The sequence below is a fragment of the Sinocyclocheilus rhinocerous genome, unplaced genomic scaffold (genome assembly GCF_001515625.1).
Source record: "Sinocyclocheilus rhinocerous isolate Xijiao unplaced genomic scaffold, SAMN03320098_v1.1 scaffold28, whole genome shotgun sequence".
In the NCBI taxonomy this organism is placed as follows: domain Eukaryota; kingdom Metazoa; phylum Chordata; class Actinopteri; order Cypriniformes; family Cyprinidae; genus Sinocyclocheilus; species Sinocyclocheilus rhinocerous.
The window spans coordinates 440,991-457,987 of NW_015652416.1; the positions used below are offsets into that span (position 1 = coordinate 440,991).

Sequence of the window (16,997 nt, forward strand, 5' to 3'; positions counted from 1 at the left end):
TTATAATTATTATAATTAATTTTTTTGAAATTTTTTTTTTTTTCAGGTTTCATTTCAATTTTAATTGAACTTCTAACAATTTTGTTACGTGCCTTTGCCTCATTTTTGTTATTATGTTTTTTAATATTGCTATTTAGGTTTAGTATATTTTTTGTTTCAATTTTAGTTTTTATTTATTTATAGTTAGTCCTTTTAGTGCTTCAACTTAAACTTCATGTGTGCTTAGTTTAAGTTTTCCATATTAAATTCATATTGTTTTATTATATTTCAGCTTTATTTCAATTAAATAAACAATTAAATGTTTTTAATAGTTTTAGTTTTATTTCTTAGGTCTTCGTTTTTATTTTGTTTTCTAGTTATTTTTAGTTAGTTGCCATTGCAGCTTTTCACATTTTTACTTAGTTTAAGTTTTATCTAATATTTACATTTTATTTGTTTATTTTATTCCAATTTTATTTTAGTTAACAAGGTTTTTAAAAGTTTTAGTTTTAGTTAAGCATAATAGCCTATATGGTTACTATAATGTTGTTTGAAAAGACTTTTGAAACAGAAATATGGGTAACACTTTACAATAAGGTCTCATTTGTTATCAGTAGTTAATGCATTAACTAATACGAACTAACAGTGAGCAATATATTTTGACAGCATTTATTACAATAACTTTTGTTAAAGGTTCATGTTCATATTAGTTCACAGTGCATCAACTAATGTTAAAAGACACACTTTTCATCTTAAATGTCAGTAAATGTTTACATTAATGTTAATGAAGATTAATAAATGCCATAGAAGTATTGTTCATTGATAGTTCATGTTAACTAATATTGTTAAATAATGATTTTAAAAAAAACTTATTGTAAAGTGGCTTAGTTTGGGGTTCAGACCCTTCCAAACCACCATATACTTTTCATTTAACTGTTTTGGTTCTTCTTGGAAAAAAAAACATTTTGAATCATTCCTTTTTATAATATCCAGAATGCTTTGTTTTCACATCCTTTGAATTGGTTCAGCTCTTATTTCGGGCAGTTCGACCCCCAAACCCCCAGTAATTTGCACTCTGGTTTGGCTGAATGAGGTATTCAGGTGGTGATGAGCTTACTGGTGATTGGATGAAACTCGACCTCTGCTAGCTGAATTCAAAAGGGGTTCTCCAGCATTGAGCCTAATTGCAGGAAAATCAGCAAGGCCAGTAATTGACCTTTCCCCTCGGGTCAGTCTGCCTCAGATCAGAGGGCTCTGCCTCTGTTAGGAGTGCTGTAATGAGGTGGCTGGGGGTCAAAGGTCGAGTCTGTGAATGTAGGTGGTGATGTCTGTGACCCCGGGCGGTACAAATAAATGACTGGCGGGAGGTCCGATGTGTGCATACGAGTGTGTGTGTGTCTCTGATGCAGGGTACACAAAAAAGACCCCGCAGGAATCACACAGACAATGTGCAATAAAAATGTTTCTTAAAGGTACAGTAAGTACAGCACAGCGTTAAGTGAAAATATATGGCAGAATCTAATATTTCGTGTTCATACACCTTTTGACTTGACTTACTGTAGACAGAGAAGGATTTGAAAAATATTTTTTTCTTAAATCATAGTGATTGCACTAACAGCATTTTCTCACCAACAAAATATTTACTACTGAGCATAACAACAATGATTTCTATTATGAAGATTGTTCTACTACTTCTCCAGGCCTGGAAATATTAAAATTCCCTGACATATTTTTTTGAATGAATGTACTGTAGGTACCTTGAATATTTGTAAATATAAACATTTATTTTATGTATCAAATTCATTCGACAATTTCCATGTCCATTAATGCTTTATTTAAAATATAATATAGATCCATTATATATGAATTACTAATATAATTCCAATGCTTAAAATTGCCCTCAAATTACAGTTTTTGAAGAGATTATTTTTGAAGTGTGGCTCTTAAATTTTCAAAATAATAAATAAAATTGGTTAAAGTCAACACAATCTGTATTTATAAAATTTAAATATTCAGAAAAAAAATTGTCACTTTAGTTTAGGGACTAATTCTCTCTATTATTATTAACATGCATATTACTAGCATATTGGCTTATACTAAGCACATATTAATGCTTTAGTATCTTTTAGATCCCTTAATCTTACCCCATTCCTTAACAACTACCTAACTATTAATAAGCAGCAAATTAGGAGTTTACTGAGGCAAAAGTTATAGTTAATAGTGAGAATTGGTCCCCAACTAAAGTGTGAGCTCTATAGTAAATGAGTTGTTGATTGTTGAATTATTATTTGTTGATGTGAAATGTACCCAGTTATAGAACTAGGCATATAAAGTTACTAAAATACTTATTCTCAGATATACAGTAGTTTGAGATATTGTTCTTATTAATGTGGCTGTGGAGATTCTATGAAGTTTAGTTTACTTGTAAATAGACATTGTCCTATACACCACTAGAGGGCATGATATCTCCTGTCCTGAACCCAGAATGATGATGCATTGTGTTTCATTTTGAGGTAGAAAGACTGAAATAGTATTTTCTTGTAAAACATGCTCCAGTAGTCATTGTTACCCGACAAGACACATGAAACACGTGGGTTACATTAGCGTTTGATCACATCACTAACCGTAAGTGTGAGCAATAGTACCAGTGAAGTGCAGTCATGAACTCTGAAGGTGGAAAATATCCTTGAGTAAACCGCAGTGCAGAGTAATACATCACAGCTGGATAAACGAAAGTTCTGCGTCTAAACTTTAGCGAACGCCGCTCGCTCGACTCCTCCTGTCGGCCTTTGAAGAGTGTTTTTCTCTGGGACTCAGTGGTTTGCGTTCACTTCTGAAATTAGACAGCTGCTGTGAGGGTCTGCACCGCTTTCTGCTGATTTATGGCTTCGTAAAGGATAACTGTTGTTTTTTTTGTTTAGAAAGTGAAAGCGTCCAGTGGACCTGCTGTTTTCAGGGGGTCTGTTGAGTTTTGAAGTTTGGAGAGTTTAGGAGAGTTTTCCCATGGGCCGGATAAGTGCTTCTTGATGAGTTTGGGTTTGTGCTTCTTTGCAATGTGGCCTTCCGCCAGGCTGTTGCTGTTACAGATGCCAGACCCTGTCAGACAGATCAGATGAGAGAATGGGTGGAGAAAATGTCATGAAATTACATTAAAGAGGGAACCGAGCCACATCTAGAGATCAGAATATCCTAGAGATTTAATGGCAGACAGTAAGCGACCGCATAGCAGCACCCTGGTTTAGAGTTATTAAACACTGAAAAAAAATATTTGTAATTATTTGATGTAGAAATCATTTTCACTCAGAAGTTGCTAGTAAATTTCACAAGTAATTAAAAATAAATGGGCAGTAACATTGATTTTAACATGAAACTGAAAAAGAGAAGAACTGAAATAGTATTTTCTTATTTAGAACTTTATCTAAAATGATTAAAAAATATAATAGCAAAATAAATTTTTTAAAATTCACTTATTTCAGCTAGTTATAAATGCAACATTTTTCATTTTCATTTAGTTTAACATGATGTAGTAAAATAACTAAAACTGAAACTGAAATAAAAACGAATAAATTATTAGTAACATTACAGACATTTTTCAAAAAGAAAAAGAATAACGATTATAAAAACACAACCAAATTATTTCAACTTTAACTAAAACTAATGAAAACAGAAAATATATCAAATTCAAATTAATTCAAAATATGAATAAAAACTATATTAGTATTAGCTTAAAGAAATATTTTGGTTTAAATGGGCTAAATTGATTCCTTGCTTGAGTGAAGGAGGAATCAGATTATTATCATTTAGTAATATTATTAGTATTTGTTTGTTTGTTTGTTTTTTACTTATTATATATGGTTGATAGAGTTTAATTTGCAGTTGTTTGTCCAGAGCAACTTGTATTCAAGTATTGCATTGTATATATTTTAGCATGCATTCCCTGGGAAACAAACTTTGACCTTGGTGTTGCAAGCACTGTGCTGTACCGTTTGAAAGTTGAACACATTTAACCAAGAATATTCCTTTCCTGTATTCTTGTAAAGATCAATTGAATAGATTTTCACCCCTGTAATTATCTCTAATTATAAGTCAAATTAAGTATTTATAGCTTTATAAATCTGAAAATGACTTAATTGTTAAGTATTCATCTCATTTAATAGCCAAAAGATGGAGTATGCAATTACCTTGAGACATCATAATAAGTGCATTGTCATAGTACACGTGTTGAGAAATTAAACACATTTTGGATTAGAGTACAGACTTGAATCAAGTTGTGTTGATTTTATGTTTGCATTTGCATTTACGCAACACTTTTTATCCAAAGCGACTTACATTGCATTCAAGTTACACATTTTATCAGTTGATGCATCCCTGGGAATCGAACCCATGACCTTGATGTTGTTTTTGACGTCTAAATTGGTGAATATGTTTGCAAGAGAATTGTAAATGTATGTCATTCTATAGAAATGTCTGTTCTTGAAAAAATATTGTAATATATAGAAATGTACTGAATTTGTTCTTCTATTAAAGGGAGAAAATGTGCACTATTTTATGCAAATAAATTAAAAGCAAAATTCTTCACACACTTTCTAAAATACTACATTTTAATGTACTTCTCATTGTGGCAGAGCACACAAAACGAGTTGATGCTGATGCACTTTGACAGTTCTGACCAAAACGTCTAATGAAGTTAATTTCTGTCAGAGTTCAGTTTGCAGTCTCACAGGCTCTGGTTTGGAAAGTCAATGTCTTGTAAACCACATCACTTGATTCTTTAATGATTCGGTATGGGCATCCCGCTAATGAAAACAAGACACTGTGGATATACAGTTTAATCCAGTCAGCGCTACGCACAGTTTTGGTCTTATTCATTCTTACGGAGCACACAAATACCATCCATGTGTGCTCTTAGCTTTAGCGGTCAGGCGGTATGTCACACACTAAACCACTGCAATTTAGCCCTCGATAGGAGAACCAAGTCGCCCGATCCAGTGTTAGTTTAAGAAAGTAGAGAAAAGATGTCCTGTGCTTCCTCTTTGAGTGATTTCAATCGCAGATGGGATGTTTAATCAACTCTACTTGAGTAATATTTTGAATGAAATTACCTAAAATATTCATGCATTGTACAATTCATTGAATTAGTACTAATGCATACTAAAAAAAATTGTATGCATACATTTACTCACAGGATCTTGTTGTCATTCTCTCGTATATTTTCTTTGTATTTTTTATTTTAAATAAAAGTTGTTGTCTCCAGGAAGGAAGACCTGAAGGTGTGTAATGAAGATGACTGTGGTTGTTACCTGCGGGGCAGCGGCGGCTGTTGCAGTCATGAACGTGGCTGGCAGACTCAGGCTTTATAAAACCTACAATCACATTCCAGGATGATCTATGAGCTCCACCTACTTAGAGCAGATCAAAGAGCTTCATCACAGAGGAAGGAGTGAAAGATCAGGAGAAAGACAGAGAGAATTACAGGGAAAGCTTGAGATCATGGTGGAGATATTCAATAAAAGGACTAGAAACTATGACTATAAACGGCAAGTGCAAATCGCAAGTGTGCAGTAACAAACCTCGGTACTCAAGGGGGCGATAGAGTTACCTTCAAATGTCCAGGTAGCTAAATATAAACATGCTTACTTTAGGACACAGTGTCAAGAGTGTTGAAAAGTTAATCACACTTTGGTAGCAGTGATGAATTAGCACTTATAACAGATCCACTGACCTACCAGCCTTGGTGTGTGTGTGTGTGTGTGTGCGCGCACATACAGGCACTCTTGGCTTTGTTTCAGACTGAGGGTAACCCAGCCAAATTATAGCTGACTCATTAGACGTGTTATTTTTGGACGTCTACCTGCTGTCTGAGACTAAAGCTCCTCCCTTTCCTGCTTCGCACTCATTCAATCTTACTTTTTTCACAGTCTAACTTTTTTGTCCATGTATGCAGTGCAGATAAATCATTTACGACCATCCTGGACAGGAGATCTACATTTAGTACCCAGCTAACACAACTACATTGTAAAAACTTTAAAAACTTGAAACATTTTTATTCTACATACTTAATTTGGCAGAAGTATTTTCATAACATTGCAGAAACATTGTTTTGACGTTGTTAGCAAATCCCCTTTGAATGTTTTATAAAACACATTATCACTTCCAACCTGGTCCTACATTTAGCATCACCAACATTTTTTTTTTTTTTGCCATGGTTGTCTTTAAAAATATAGTGTTTAGCAATAAGATAAAAATGTTTAATGGAAATGTAAATATGTAACATTGTTGAGTTTTTTTTTTTACTACATTTAAAAAAACCTTTCAGGTTTGGAAACATGTATCATAAAATTTCCAAAATGTTTTATTTTAGTGGTACTCTACTAATTTTAATTTTAGTACTCTAGTAATTTTTTCATTTTTTTTTTAAAGAAATTAATTATTTTATTCAGCAAGAAAGCATTGAATTGATCAAAAGTGACAGTAAATACATTTATGATGTTCCAGTGTTACTATTTCAAATAAATGATTTTCTTTTGAACTTTCAAAAAAAATAAAAAATTAATAATAAAGAAAAAAAAAAAGAAAAAAGAAAAAAGTTTCCACAAAAATATTAAGCAGCATGACTGTTTTCAACATTGATAATATCAAGAGATGTTTCTTGAGTAGCAAATCAGCATTTTAGAATGATTTCTGAAGGATCATGTGACATTGAAGACTGGAGTAATAGAAAAGTTATTTTAAAGTTATTTTAAAATATTTATTTTAAATATATTTCATACTATTACTATTTTACTGCCTTTTTGATCAAATAAATGTAGTCTTGGTAAGCATAAGAAACTTATTTTCTAAAAGCATAAACTGTATGTCAGGTTTTGGTTACATTATTTTTTTAATTTATGGTGTGGTTTATAGAAAGTTTAAATACAGTGCTCTGCAATGTAACGTATCTGCAACCACCAATTCAACATTGTAAAATATTTGCTGATGCAAGGAATTTTGAACTTCTATTAACACACACACATACACTTCCTTCTATACAAGCCTAGCATCTTTTGTCCCAGGTGTGAACGGCTCTGTAAGGTCTTTGTATGTTTAAACACTCTGGTCTCAGTCCAGCATTTGGTCATGATGGCGCCAAGGTCAAGCACAGGCTGAGAGTGAGTCGGATTAGAAGAGATTAAGACGGAGGCTTGTATTTCTCTCTCTGTCGCTCTCTTTCTCTATAATTGTGTTTGTAATCAGCACAGAATAAGTGTCCTCATCTTTCTGAGACATGTGTCAAACCCTTGTATATGAAGCTTCCTCTCATTTAGTCAGCAATACTTATGCAGTTGAGACCCTCCAGGGAGCAGGATAATTGTATAACCTTTGTCTCAGATGTTTCTCCTAAAATTAAATAGGTGTTAGTATACAGTAGAGCTATAGAATTAATATGAATAGCATTGTTTTTTAATGTGAAATGTTTCATATTTAAGTATTTTTGAAGTATATTTGAGTTCATATTGAAATCTCCTACTTTTGATTGCAGATTTAGGTGTCTTGACAAAACTGGACAGTTTGAAAAACAACTGAGACACTAAGGAGATGTAATTCGTATTTGTTCTGTCATATAGGCCAGGTTATAGAGCTGGTTTGCAGCAGTTTACCATCTGCCTCCTCTCTGAATCTTCTACACCACCATGACAAAGTAGTGATTGGTATACCAGCTAACACAACACACACACACACGTGCGCGCACACACACACACACACACACACAGGCCTATATACGAGTCTCTTAGTACACTAGTCACAACTCACAGTAAATACAACCCATTTACTCTAGTAATTGAGCCATTTCCACCTTGATTTATGTCTGAAAACAATAGGTTGTAAATTGCATACTGGTTCCTTTAGAGCGATAAGAAGATCAATTCCTTGTTTTTCGGGTTGTTTCACTGGGGGCTCTTTACAGTATTATCAATAGACAGGATGCAATTACTTTAGTCTGGTGTCCAGGAGAAAGTTACAGATGTAATTGTTTTGTTAGGCACTATGTTGTGGATGGGGGGTACCCTGATGAACAGACTATAGAATATGTTGTGTTTTGGATCCCTAACATTGGATATTGGTGTCCCCAGGCATCTTAACAAGCTTACTATGGTCTTCCAGCTTCATTAACTAATGGTAATGCAGTTCTACTATAGATTCATATTTGGGAAATTTATTTGGAAACATTTTAATTGTTCCAGCCTGGAAATCAATAAAGGAATAAATGTTTTTTTAAAAGCTGTTGTAATTTCTGCACCACTGAAGACTGAAAATTGATTATCTCCCAAACACCTCAGTCCACAATTATCTGGACAAACAGGTAGTCCTGCCCTCAAACTTGCGCCATTGGTTGAGCCAAAAGTTGACATGTCGGATTGTACAATCAAACAGAGAGTTTTAAAAGAGCCCCAATGTTTACAAGCATTGGAATGTCAACTTAGTTATTTGATTTATAAGTTGCCTTGAATTGCAGATCATTGTGAATCAAACATGCATACATGAGCCTGTGCAACTAACAGCATTAACTGTCCAGCGTCCCACTGGCAGCAGTGTGGATTAGCGACCCTGTGCTTCCTTTCTTTGGACCGCTCTAGTGAAGCATAAAGGGATTATAGCGGCCCAAGTTGTGGCTGGACTGAACCATGTGCACCGTCTATGGGGGGTAGAGGACATCTAGGGTAACAGGGTGGAGATTGGGGGGGTGTTGCAGATGTTGCAGCAAAGCTGAGCTGAAAGTAGAATGAGGTCACAGTCAGTCAGTCAGTCAGAGAGAGAGAGAGAGAAAGAAGTGTGCTGTGATTCCATGGGGGTGATGAACAAGCCCCAGGGGGCTGAAGCAGAAAGTCAAATGAAAACACGAGAAAAAAACAAGAGGAAAGATAGAGACATACTCATCCCTTGCTGACCAGCTTGGCTGAGACACTCCACTATGGTCATGGCTCTCGGATGCTGCATGCCGTTGAGGTCTAAAGGTACAGTAGATGTCTCCTGTTACAGTGACGTCTTGAATGCTACACTTTGTAGCTTCTTATGGCTTCTTATGTTTTAGAGTTTATCCATAACTGCCAAATCCTGCATTGCAATCTTTTCCCTGGATGTAGTTTGTTTTATAGCCTAGAAACTCCAACTTAAGTGAACTCATGTCCTTTGAATGTTGCTAAATATACTTTTGCATCATATTGACAATGTAAAATATGCATTACTTGGCCTCTTCTATGGCTCAATGGGCTTATTAACAGCATTGTATGGTTGTGATGATGTGTACCTGGAAGATTTGCTGAATTGGCACACTTTAGTTATTTTGGCTCCTCTGTAAGTAAACCCAAACATTTCAATTGTGGTAATACCAAATGTGCTGTGACCCAAGGGGAGGGAAGGTGGTCTTCAGCGAGGTGTGGTGTCATTGAAATGAATGGCTAACATTTGGAGGGCTAGACTTTCCCACGTCGGAAGGTGTGTGTGTTTGGATTGGGGAATGTCAACGGTCTGGGCTTGGCTCAGGGTTCGTGTCTCAACCAGTGGCTGATGATTAGAGGGTGACTGTAGACTGAAGATGGTGGGTTTGGGCTTGGGAAACAGGACAGCCTTAAGGTACGTTCACCCTGACAGCGGTTAAAATTACTGGTGGTAATCAAGTCGCTATACATTTGCTTGCAAGTCAGCTGTAAAGGGGATGCATGATATATTGGTATGGGTGAAATTGGATATTTAATTTTGCATCAGCCATTTAATTTCAGCCATTAATTTTATTTTATTTTATTCTATTCATGTATCTGATTTATTCATACAAATTTGAATGTGTAATAAAAGGATATTTAAGCATTAAAACATGCACATTTTTAAATAATATTTTATTTTATTTTGATGTTTGGTTTTTTTTTGTATTTTTTTTTTGCATCAGATATTGGCCATAACATGAAAATAATTATTGCAGAATTCAAATATACGTAAGTGCATCACTACTGTTTAAAGGTCAACTTTGCTGCTTTTCAACCAGTTTTGTATTTCACCCAGATGTCCCAGTTTATTTGTCAACAAAAGACTTCTGATATACTACTAACATTGTAACAATGCAAAGCTGGTTGAAAATCTGCAAGGTTGTCCCTTAAGTAACTATATCAGTTGGCGGATCACATGACCCACACTCTGGATTGCCATTGGGAGTTGCCATAATGCATGACATCATATATTTGCATAAAGTTAAGCTCTGTTTGGTTGCATTGGCAATGGTTGCTGTCACTGATGCAAATCACTGGCCTTTTTCAGGTTATAAAGGTTTATAAACCATATAAAGGTTAGATTCTGCATCATTGATATTTACAGCAAAAGAGCTGAGATGAAGATATTGCTGAGAATGCTATGAAATCCAACACTGTAACTACATAAAATGTTCTGAAAGTATGTTCCGTTGTAGTTGAAGTATCTATTAAATTTACTTCCAAAATGAAAATGAATGTTTGAGGTTTTGGACTATCCGGCATGATTCCACGCCAAGGCCTCCAACTTCAGCTTAGCTTTTCAGCTGTGGTGTTAAAAATTTCAGTTTTACCATGTTCAATCTATGGATAACATTGATGATAGAAGAATAGCACTGACTTTGGAAAGATAGCAAAGAAAACAGGGAAAAACATCAGGAAAGGAAAAGGTTCAGTGATAAAGCCCGTTCTGTTTCCCATCTCCACTTCTCATGCCAGAATAAGCCTGTTGGCTTATCTCAGATGATACCATCAGTAGACAAGCGGTCTCCTTGAACCATTTCTATTGTTTTTAGGAGCTGTTTACTCATGTCTTTGCAGAGCAGAGGCATTGGAGGTGACTGTTTTGGCCACCTTTGAGATTTCTCTTGATTTGTGTGGAGAAGGGGGAATTCACTAAGAATTAATTGCGCCCGTTGATAGCGATGTTTATTTGCACGTTGTCTTTGTTGTTTAACGCTTGGTTGAATGGATTGATGGCCATCTCTATTATTTAAGCATAATTTGATGAATAACTGCTTCCATGATCACCTGGAAAATGTGCAACCCTTTTTGCACTGAAATGCTATGCTCAAAAGTGGTAAATTCACCCATCTTGTTTCTTTTTCTCAGTTTAGTGTGGAAACACTTTAGGGTGTTTATCAATTAGGTGCAACAGCTGCTGAAAGGACCCACATAGACAAATGCCCTTCTCTCTCTGAGATGACTGAGGTGTTTGGACTGTGGAGGGATAGAAAGAAAGAGCTGTTAGAGATCACTGCTGGGTTGCTCTTTACCCCATGCTGCTAAACAACTAACAACCAAACAGCTTTATGAGGAAGAGAGCTCCCAGCCCCCTTCCCTAGCACAACTACCTCGGCCTGGATTAGCTGACTGACTGAGCTTGAGAAATTCTGGATGATCTATTGTTGCTTGGCAGTAAATTCCCATTTCTAGCATATTTCCTGTCTAATACACAAAGGAATGAAATAGAAAGAATTCTGCAGGTAGAACCTATAAGTCTCAACATGAGAATTAATATTGGTTTTGGCTTTTCAGCATGTGTAGGTAAAAAGGTTTGTGAGTTCCCTGTTGTGTTTTCTATTATGGATTTATAGAAACGCTTCTGGGTCAGAATCACTGTTGGCATTCGTTTTTAATGCACTTTATTATTTATGCATTGTCCTCATTTGACCCTTCCCAGAGTACGGAACATTCTGTTTTTAAGTCAAATCACACCAATTCTGTATTTTCACTACAAAAACATGCACAAGATTATAAATAACCTGTTATATATATATATATATATATATATATATATCCTATAATTTATCCTAAATATTATATTATTATTATATAACAATATTATTTATAATTTTTAATATAATTTTATTTTTACATTTAAATGTATATTTTTATCAACTTTATTAAAAATGTAACTTTAGTATTTATACTAAAATACTATACTAATACTTTAGTATTTTAACTTTTTGCAGCCCCCCCATTATCTATTATATGTGATAAATTCAACAAAATATACTTTTTATTTCCACCAAACCCCTTACATTATAATAAAAATGATGTGCATGTCAGCATAAACATTTTGAATGTAGACTTGCAAATTAAATTAGATTTGTGAAATGTAAATTTAACATGCCTGTAGTACATGTGCCTCCCAAATAATTCATTCAGGTATAAAAGCTTTTCTCAGACATTTTGGCATTTTTCTCAAAATTTGGCATTGCACTCAGCTTTTGCGTGTAGTTTTGGTGTGAAGGTTTTTTTTTGTGTGTGTGTGTTCAGTTGCATGATGTGATTTTTTGTGTTTAGTTGCACGGTGCCGTCTAGGACATCAGTGGTGGTTTTCGTGTTGATGGTGAGTTGATGGGCTGCAGGGGCTCAAGGGCTGAGATACTAAGATGCTACCATGATCACCATGGTTGACTGGAGCCATGTCTATCTGGATAAAGACAACCAAGGCGGGCATTAGTTCAGTCCTCAGCGGGGGTCTCCCCTTGGGGAGCATACTTGGAAACCCTGGTTTAAACCTTCCCCGTGTTTTCCGCCACACTGAGTGCCCAGTCACCATCACCCTATTTACCATGCTGTGGCCTTCACAGAAGGAGTCATCTCGGACTAATGCATGGGAACTTTTCATCCCAAGATTAGAAGGGTGGCACTGAAAACAAACATCAAACTAGGGTGAATTCAGGTAAATCAAGCTACAATTTTCACCTCATCCATATACGCAAGTGCAATTAAACAAGAGAAACTGACATGCTGTTGGGGATTTGTCAGATTAGTCCTTCAAACAATGGTCACTAAGCATATTTTCAAGGTCATTGAGAATGTTTGGCATAATGACGCTTGAGATCAGAGGTTAGATCTTTTGACTTGACTTATGATCTCTCAGAGACACAGAGTGTACACTACAGTCAGTCAGTCTGTGAGGTCAGTAAGAAATTACTGCTTTGATTCAGCAAGGATGCATTAAATTGATCAAAAGATTTCTATTTCCAATAAATGCTGTTCTTTTGGACTTTCTATTCACTAAAGTGTCCTGAAAACAAAATGCATCACAGTTTCCACCAAAGATATAAAAGCAGCAAAAACGTTTCAACATTGATAGTAATAAATGTTTGTTGAGCAGCAAATCAGCATATTAGAATGATTTCTAAAGGATCGTGTGACACTGAATATGAGATTATTGATGCTGAAAATTCAGCTTTGCATTACAGGAATAAATTACATTTTAATACATTCATGTTGAAAACAGTCCTTTTAAATTGTACACTCTAAAAAAATGCTGGGTTAAATATGGACAACCCCAGCGATTGGGTTGTTTTCAACCAACAGTTGGGTTAAATGTTTAACCCAACCACTGGGTCAAAACAACCCAATCGCTGGGTTTGTCCATACTTTACACAGCATTTTTTAGAGTGTAGTAATATTTTACAATATTCCTGTTTTTACCAAATTTTTAATGCCATAATTGCAGCCTTGGTGAGCAGAAAAGATTTTCAAAAACCTTAAAATAATCTTACCGGCCCATGGATTTCGACATCCATGGAATCTTTCTATTCCACAAAAGGTTCTTTATAGTGGAAAAAGGTTCTTCAGATTATTAAAATGTGCTTTACACTTAGGAAAAAATGATTCTTTTAAGAACTGATCACTGAAAAAGGATCTTTGAAGAACCAAAAAGAGAAAACCCCCATTTGGAACCTTTATTTTTAAGAGTGATGTTGAATTCTTTAGTTGCTTTGGAGGAAAGTTCTTGATGATACATTCTTCAGATCAGTGTATTGGTTCTAGATTACAAGTTAGGCCCACATGGGTTCTTTGAAGCAGGTTTTTCTCTGAACCACAGGTTCTCCTATGACATGTGAAATCATCTCTGGAAGCTTTATTTTTCACAGTGAAAGGCAGCGATTATGATGGTCGGTTCATCTTCACAGTCAGGCATCTTTGATCAAGACCCAGAACTCCGGTCCAGCTTGCTTCCAGATAGATATTCCCCTTAAACAAAACCTTTGAATCCAGTCCCATATGGGAGAAATCCTCAGAGGGCAAAAATGAGAGGAATAATCTGGCAAAGCTACAGAGGGGGGCGGGGTATGGGATGGCAGAGGTGGTCGCTGAACGAGTCCAGGACGACATAGAGCAGGTACTGGAGGAAATGTTTAGCAGACGCCTCTTGTCTGGTGTAAACAAGGTCCATGATGCATTTTCTCAGAAGAGGTCTGTGGAATAGGTTTTGTTAGGGTGATGTGTGTTGTTGAGGATCACCTTTAAATGTGATTTGTGTAAAGTTTGGGATAATAAACAGTTTGGGGTTGGCAAGATTGTTTTCTGCTTTAGCAATCCACTTATGCTCATCAAGGCTGCATTTATTTGATCAAAAATACAGTAAGAACAGTAATATTGTGAAAACGCATTGCAATTCAAACTGTTTTTGTTTTCATATATTGTAAAAAGTAATTTATTCCTGTGATGCCAAACTGAATTTTCAGCATCATTACTCTTCAGTGTCACATGATCCTTCAGAAATCATTCCAATATGCCGATTTGCTGCTCAAGAAACATTTCTGATTATTATCAGCATTGAAAGCAGTTGTGTGTTTATTTTCTGGATTCTTTGATAAATAGAAGGTTCAAAAGAACTGCATTTGTTTGAAATAGAATCTTTTTGTAACATTATAAATGTCTTTCCTGTCACTTTTGATCAATTGAATGCATCCTTGAAGAACAAAAATATTAATTTCTAAAAAAAAATAAAATAATGATAATAATAAATTAATTAATAAAAAATAATGCAGTTTAACTCATTTTGGATAAAAGCATCAGGGAAAATAAGTAAATTTAAATATAAAGTAAAGTAAATTTTTTATTAAATATCGTCACATATTAGTTGATTAAAAAACAAGAATAAAATATTTATTTTACCCAATGTTGCCATAGAATACTGGCAAAATGTTTTTACTTTACTGAACATTTACAGACGTCATAGAAAGCGCATTTATTATTTGCATCATAAAATGTCATTTTGCTGAAAAGTGTGCAAGATATTGTGATATGTGTGTGTGTGCACGTGTGTGTGTGTCTTAAAGGAGCGCACACAGAGATAACACAGACACAGAGTTGTGCTCTATTGCGTTTGTGACCTAGATTGTACTGCATTAATGCTGCTGTGTGCTAACGATGGCAGAGGAAGAGGAGCTGTACGTCTATTCACTCACATTATAGTCAAAACTGCCTGCAGCATCCCAGCCAGACACACAGACAGTCTATGTCTATTCATAACCGAGACATGAATATGTGTGTCTGCAATAAGTGTGGTCACAAAACATGCATTTACTTTTCAACCACAAATAGTATAGATAGATAGATAGATAGATAGATAGATAGATGACTTTAGTGACTGTGCTGGGGTGTAGAGGTGTTTGGTTTAGGTTCATGAATCAGGTGTTTGGCTCCATTAAGTCCTTTTGTCTCTCACACAGTGATGCAGTAGCCACTGGCAGATTGCAGCATTGTTTTGCTAATGTTGGGCTATTTGATCAGCCACTCAGCTTATTTGCTCTTCACACCAGTTGCAGATTCTCTGAAAGCATTTGAGGAAGTCATTAGAACAGGTTTAGTTTTCAGCTACTGAGTTAAAGGTCTACATTCTTAACCAGCTCATATCAACTGAAGACTATTGTTTCACTTTGTGTGAACAGATGATCTTGGTAAAGCTTAGAAAGTCAAGAGGATGTGCAATAATGCCTAAATCTAACAAAATGTATTGAAGTTTGTGGTTAATAAGGCGGAAGAATATATGTTGTAAAACTATTTGTTTGTGTCTTTAACATGTCAGCATGAATGATAAAACATATGGTTACTGATGTACAAGTGATATTTTTGTAACCTATTTTCTCTTTCATCTGCAGCGCTATCTAATCTGGACATTGAGAGTAAGCTGAGTGGACATTATCAAGCTCCATGGCACCTGCAGAGAAATGTGTTCCTGCCATCGACTCGGCCCGCGTGTGTGGAAGAGCTGCATCGAAATGCCAAACAGAGCCTGCGGGCGCTGTACAGAGGTTAGACGCGCTTATACATCAACACTGATCAGTTATCAATCACCTAGTGAACACCTTCTGAGCTCATCTAAGCAAAGTTGTTCGCTCTAGTCAAAATCCTCCATTCACTGGCAGTGAGCACTGCCCTCTAGAGGAGGAATATGGAAGCATCAAAAATAAATAATGTTTTTTTCTTCTAAAGGACCAGTGTTATTTTAGTATTAATTATATACTATTATAGTATTTGTTAATATTTTGAATTAGCTTTATTTTGATATTTTCATTTTAAATTTTAGTAATGTTGTTAGTAAGGTTGCTTTATTTTTTCAGTTTCTGTTTTAGTTTGAGTAATTTTAGTGCTTATTTTATTTAAATTAGTTGCCGAGAAAACAATTCTAATTTTCGTTTGTACGTTTTTTTTTTAAAATCTAATATTTATATTTCATTTCATTTCAATTCATTTCATTTCAACATTTTTAAGGAAAATATTTTTCTATATTAAATAATATAATTTATATATAAGTTTATTAGTTTTATTTTGTTAACAATAACAACACTGTAAATGACAGGGTAGTATTGTCAATTTTCATTTTCAGTTTAATTTATTTAAAGTTTTAGTAATTTTGTCAAGTGCTTTTGTCATTTTTATTAGTTTGTTTTTTATATTTCTATGTGGCTTTAGTTTATTTTTTATTTCGGTTTTAATTTGAGCAAGTTTAGTGCTTATTTTATTTCAGTTATTTGCCACAGCAATAATTTTTGTCAGATAGTTATTTGAGTTTAAGTGTTTTTAATCTAATATGTATAATATTTTATTTTATTTTATCTTTATTTCAAATAACAGAAATTAATTTAGATTTTTAATAGTTTTAGTTTTAAGTCAACAGTAACAACACTAAATGACAGAATATTATTTTCCTTTTTTAATTAATTAATTTTACTATTAGTAATTTTTATGTGCTTTTATATATATATATAT

General features: G+C 34.7%; 1 protein-coding gene across 1 annotated transcript in view; it reads left to right on the plus strand.

The window, feature by feature from the left end:
• The window catches only part of LOC107714972 (Nance-Horan syndrome protein-like), a 111,410-nt gene that overhangs the window by 76,469 nt on the left and 17,944 nt on the right, over positions 1 to 16,997 (plus strand). Inside the window, exon 2 of the mRNA XM_016520973.1 lies at positions 15,887 to 16,039. Coding sequence (XP_016376459.1) covers positions 15,887 to 16,039 — 153 coding nt within the window. The remainder of the gene's footprint in view (positions 1 to 15,886; positions 16,040 to 16,997) is intronic.